The sequence below is a fragment of the Juglans microcarpa x Juglans regia genome, chromosome 5D (genome assembly GCF_004785595.1).
Source record: "Juglans microcarpa x Juglans regia isolate MS1-56 chromosome 5D, Jm3101_v1.0, whole genome shotgun sequence".
NCBI classification, from domain to species: Eukaryota; Viridiplantae; Streptophyta; class Magnoliopsida; order Fagales; family Juglandaceae; genus Juglans; species Juglans microcarpa x Juglans regia.
The window spans coordinates 3,001,401-3,007,127 of NC_054602.1; the positions used below are offsets into that span (position 1 = coordinate 3,001,401).

A 5,727-nucleotide genomic window follows, 5' to 3' on the forward strand; every position below is an offset into this window, starting at 1 on the left:
CGGAAACCCTCCATTAAGGTTGCCACCCATATAAGTCCCATTCCTCTCCAAGCCACTTGCAGCACTGATTGACCCGTCAAGGAAATCAGGATTTGTCAGAAAGTTAGGGTTTTTGTGGCCAAGAAATGGTAAGCTGAGGATTTGGGGCTGTAGGAATTGGCTGGTATGTTCATAACCTTGATGGAACTGAGAGTGATCAGATGGCTGAATTGGCTGATTCCAGCTCGGCAATATTCCACTGTTGGCCATCAGCTCATTAGTCTCCATCATTGTCAAGCTGTGCTCCCCCAAACACCATTACATGGAAACACCAAATTCGAGCTCTCACTCAGATTTCCACCAGATGTCTCCCCTCCACCAATTTGAGTCAATTCCTGAGTGGCATAAAGCGGAAAGGAGGAGCTAAGGTTCTGATGAAAAACTTGGTTGGCATTATTGCAGTTCTGCTGAAAGTACGGAGAAATGATCTGGTTGTTTGGGGCTGTTGCCAACGTGTTAAACTGTTCAAATGATTGCTCATGTTGTGAGTTGGGCTGAGAGCTGCTTGGGTTTTCTAACGGCGAGCATAATGTGGGGGTCTTTCCGGTGTTTCTTTTCGTAAGAAGAAAATCATCCACTGAAGTCTTCTTTAACACCTTCGAAGCGCCCTTGCCGATCGGAAGCTTTTCGCATGCGAGTATGCCATTGACATCGTAGTTGCTCAGTTCAAAATTGGTGACAGCTTTCAATCCTTTCATTCTTATGGCTGCAACATCATAAGCTCTGGCTGCTTCCTCTTCAGTACCTGTTTTTTTTTTTTTAATACACACATGCATGGAGTTATTAGACAATTAGTTTGGATGCACCTTCAAATTAATATAAGATCGTTAGTTAGTTCTCAGAGCTAACAAAATTAGGAATTAATGATATATAGTACAATATTGCAATTTAATTTCAGATTAAAAAAATAATTGATCAGGTAAAAGTAACATTAATAGATCATAACAATAATGAAATCATGAACCTTAATATACTAGCTAGGACTAATCACCGACATGAACAATGTTAGTTAATTTGATCATATTATATTAATCATGATTTTATCCAATGAGTAACTGATGATATTCAATCATATATATGCAAGGTCGACTCACCAAATGTTCCAATATAAATGCTTCTCATTCCTCTACCTTTCCCTAGCCTGGCTTGCCATTTCTTATAGTCGGAGTTCCTGTTCCCAATGTTTGGCCATGATAAGAGAGATTATAGAGAGAGCTAGCGAGAGAGAGAGAGAATTATGAATCTACGATACCTTGAAACTCCACGGTAACTTGAGATTCCCTTGGAGAAGCCTCTACTCTTTCTGAAATAATTTATTCATGCAAAAAGAACATTGTCTGTTTAAGCTATATATATGTAAAAATAACCAACCAAGAGGGCGCGCGTACGTGAAAGCCTAATTAAGCCTTGATGCTGAAAATCAGATGTTGATCTAGCTAGTGCGCTAATGATCGATCAGGCAATTAGCATCATGTCTCTATGCTCTATACTTATATATAATATGCTTAGTTTGAATTCATTCCTTCACTTCATGTGTTTGTGTGTGTGTGTGTTATATATGAATAATATGTAATATTACATAGAATCGGCGAGACTGAACATATATGGAAGCTGGAAAGAAAAGATGAAAAGGTTTTCTGTTGGTGTTGTGATAATTAATTCCTTCTCGATCTAAACTCCAAGTCGCTCGATTGATCGCACTTTCAAAATTGATTAAAATTACTCTCTCTCACCTTCTAATGCTGAGCAAATATTCTTTCTTTGTCATGTACTGCATCTCCTCCATTTCCTTCTTGTAGTCACTCAGCTATGACATCAATATGCACAGCCAATATTTAATTATCAAAAGGAAAACATAAATTAATACATACATATATATATGTGTGTGTGTGTGTGTGTGTGTGGATTGATCAGATCATCAACATACAGAAAAATTTATTGGTGCAGCCTCGCCCCATAACTTGAGAGCAGCCAAATCATAAGCCCTAGCCGCTTCCTTTTCGTTATCAAAACCACCTGCCAAATTAAATTAAAGAAGAATTAAGAATTTTTTTTTTTAAATAAAAATTTGTGATCATGTAAATAATGCTCTCTTGTGAGTGATTGATTTATTTTCAGGACCCAAAAACTAAAATCTAATTAATTAATTAGAAGATTTACTTACCAACATAAACTGCAAGAGTAGTACTCGATCGGAAGAAAAAGTAGAAGGAAAAACAAACGGGAAAAAAAGGTCAGTACGTAATTATATAAGAAGTGAATCTTATTATACAGAACAACAAATTAAATGCTATTAAATCAAAGTAAAGAATAATTGATAAATAAATGACTGGTAGTAGATATACTTACAGTTTTACTTACAATACTCATTTTATTAGTTTTATTTTGAATTTCAAATTTCATGATTTTCAACGTATCAATAACTGACATGTGAAAAAATAATTTTTTTTATAAGTTTTTCTTAACTACATTTGGCATTTTCCAAATAATATATCTTCTTTGGCAACCTGTCTTTGGTTTCTCTCCTGGGTTAGTGTTATCCCACAGAAATGCTTCAAAACGTCCAGTGTATCTGTATGATCAAATTCATTCGATCATGATCAGCTTATTATATATATGAAATTTTTATATATGTAATCAGAGAATCAAGAGATAAACAGACCTACTAACTCCTCTGTAGATTGAGCCTCTCTCACCAAGTGAGCGCTTTGGCTTTTTACGGAATCCCCTACGACGATCGACACGATTATCAGGAAGCTGTGATGTTTTACCAGTTTGATTACTGCCTGCATGATCCTCTGATCCACCAATACCATTATGGGAACTGTCAACAATGGTTAATTTGCTTATTTAATTAGTAAATATTGGAGAGAAAAGTCTCAAATTAAATAAGTAATTAAATAAATCATGCATAAGGAAAAAGTGATGGCTAGCCAGACTCCATTAACCTTGCCGGGTTCCCTTCAACAATATTGCTGAGATTATTTGTAGCTCCATTAATAATATTTTCTTGATTAGTACCCATCCAACCCTCAAGTACATTTCCCTCCGGAAATGTATAAGTTGACAATGGAAATTCAGGCTGGATTTCTTGGGGATTTTCGTTAGGCATTTCCTGTGTGTAATATTGGCGAAGTGTCGGTGGAACTTCAGGCCATAAAGATGGGTACTCGTCGGATAATTCAGGCATCGGAAGTTGAGGATCTAATTCAGAATTAACGTTTTTGAGAAAATTAATATCCTCTGCATGAACCTCGGCAGTAGTACTATAATATTGTGAATGCATTGGTAGAGATGGAGCGTCTAGGGTTTGGAAGCTTGAGTCAGATGTAATCAATTCATTAAAGAGCCCTATGGTACCAGAGTTGCCAGATTGATCATGAGAAGTAAACGAAGAAGCTGATAAAGTAGTAGAGGAAGTTGGCCAGAGGGGAAGGTAGAAATCATCCTCATCTGAGTGCATTGATCCAATATTCATCTTCGATCGCTAGCTTGATGGGATCAAGTGAGGAAAATATCCTGCAAAAATCAGAAGTTTAACAATGTATCAGCATTCGTGATAGCTTGTTACTCGACAGAGATTGATTTTTATTTTCATTTCCTTCTATGTATGCCAAAGTTCCTCCATTTGTTTATTCATACCAAATCATTTTGATTAATGAAGGAAATTAGCACAATAAGGGTAATGGTTTACAACACCAATAAGTCTATTAAAGGATTACACTTCGAGTTTAACTAATTGATACATCCACGCGCACGCGCGCGTAGATGTGCACGGGATTTGCATGGGAACGTAAAAAATTTACGACGTTCCCATGCAAATCCCGTGTATTAATCCTTTTGTGTATAAAGCATTTCTCTAATTGATATAAGTTTACACCTCTCCGACAAGGTGTACGTGGCTTTGTTTTTTGAACATTTCATCGCTCGACGTATATCATAATTATCTCATGATTGAACTAATATATAGGCCATAGTTTAGATCCGGCCAAACGGTTGTACTAGTATCTTTTAAAAACTACAAACCGTTCTCTTGCTGTTTAGTAATCACAAGTACTTGTACTTTTTATTTAATGAGTAATTAGATGGAAGTGGTCTTACTATAACCATACTTCAATCAAACATTTAAAACGTGTTTCATTTCCCATATTACATGCATGCATGGAATTCGAGGCTTATGTTAATGTAGGAAATAAAAATTGAGTAAATGTTGTGAAATTCTATAATCTCCTCGGATGGCCGCAATCTACTCATCATGTCTAACACTTCAATTACCTAAAAGGCAAGAAACCAAAAGGCTCATATATAGCTTGTTGGTTTCTCAACTAAGATTATTTATCTCCCTTTGATTTCATACAAAAGTTTCATCTTTTTTATTACTTGAACATACAAATTAAAGAACAACAAGATCATCATGTGCATGAGAAATTAGAACTAAGATGATCCCCAATTCTACCTTTTTTTTTTATTTACCAATTCCACTTATATAATTGGGATCGGCCAAGAAATAGTCACAATAGGAAGGAAAAGTAGATGAGCGGAGAAAGAGAATGAGCATTCAGCCACAATGATCAATTAAGCATGCTTCTACACACACACACACACGCATGCATGCATCGACTCCAAACAAAAGCAGAACCAACCAACAGTGTTTTTTTAAGAGATCGAGGGAGAGAATTTATATTGTATAATCATATTTAGTACATTTTGAATCGTCTGTAAAATTATGTTTTTGACAAGAGAAACATGATAAAGTTGAGAGAATTTATGATCTGTTGAAACCTAAGAATTATTAACATATAATATATCATGATCGTATTAATTGACATAAATGTTGTATACTATACCTTACTGTTCCTTTGGAGGAATGAGAGATAAATCGATTTTAGGCTATGAAACAGACGATGGGGTTAGATAATTAAACCATGCAGCTCTTCCTGTGATCTCTCTTCAAACCAGACGGCCTTCAACTCCCTAGCTAGCTAAGAACCTCATGAAGACTCGTTTTTCTTCTGAATTAACTTGCATATCATCATCATTCTTGGTGGTAATAGTATATATTATATGACAATCAAAGGTTGCAAAGAAGATCATCAAGAACGGATCATGGAACTCCTTCATGCAACTGGCCTGCTAGCTATCAATTCCCTTTCAGTACTACTCTCTATATCTCATTCACTAACGCTAATATATATATTAAACTTGAGAATCTCCAAACACCGACAATAATAATGATGCCTCTATACCCCCAAATACTTTGCATGACATCGCTGCATCCGCCCAAGCAAAAACAAAAACAAGGTTTAGAACAATTTAATGCTAAACATAATTGCTTGGTGGTTTAAATAACAATCCCGAGTGATTAATTGAAGGGGATTTTGTTGACCATATATAGATTTCACTATTCAATTCTAGAATCATGTCCTTTTGGTCATGCTTATAAAAGGTGGGGCCTACATAAATATACACGTGTCAAACTTTACATGCAAGTACATGATAAATCGTAAATGTTGTTCTTAATTAATATACAATCAGCTTATATATAGAGTGATTTTCTGTTCAATTTAGTGGTCAGCTTATAAATTCATTTGATCGTGGTAATTTAACTTCTGATATTTCTAGAAAAAGATAAAGGGTAGTTTGGTAAAGAAAAATCAGGTCTCATTCTATGCAACAAATGTACGGTTT

General features: G+C 35.5%; 1 protein-coding gene across 1 annotated transcript; it reads right to left on the reverse strand.

Annotated features, from left to right (window-relative positions):
* Positions 1-268: 268 nt before the first annotated feature.
* On the reverse strand, positions 269-5,182 carry LOC121264430 (AP2-like ethylene-responsive transcription factor At1g16060). Its single transcript, XM_041167589.1, has 10 exons — positions 4,887-5,182; positions 2,988-3,558; positions 2,702-2,863; positions 2,547-2,611; positions 2,204-2,212; positions 1,967-2,055; positions 1,773-1,846; positions 1,292-1,342; positions 1,134-1,210; positions 269-784 (listed from the first exon to the last, which is right to left on the reverse strand). Exons 2-10 carry the CDS (start codon positions 3,515-3,517, stop codon positions 273-275), a joined length of 1,569 nt encoding a protein of 522 aa, XP_041023523.1. The 5' UTR covers positions 3,518-3,558; positions 4,887-5,182; the 3' UTR covers positions 269-272.
* Between the last annotated feature and the right edge of the window lie 545 nt (positions 5,183-5,727).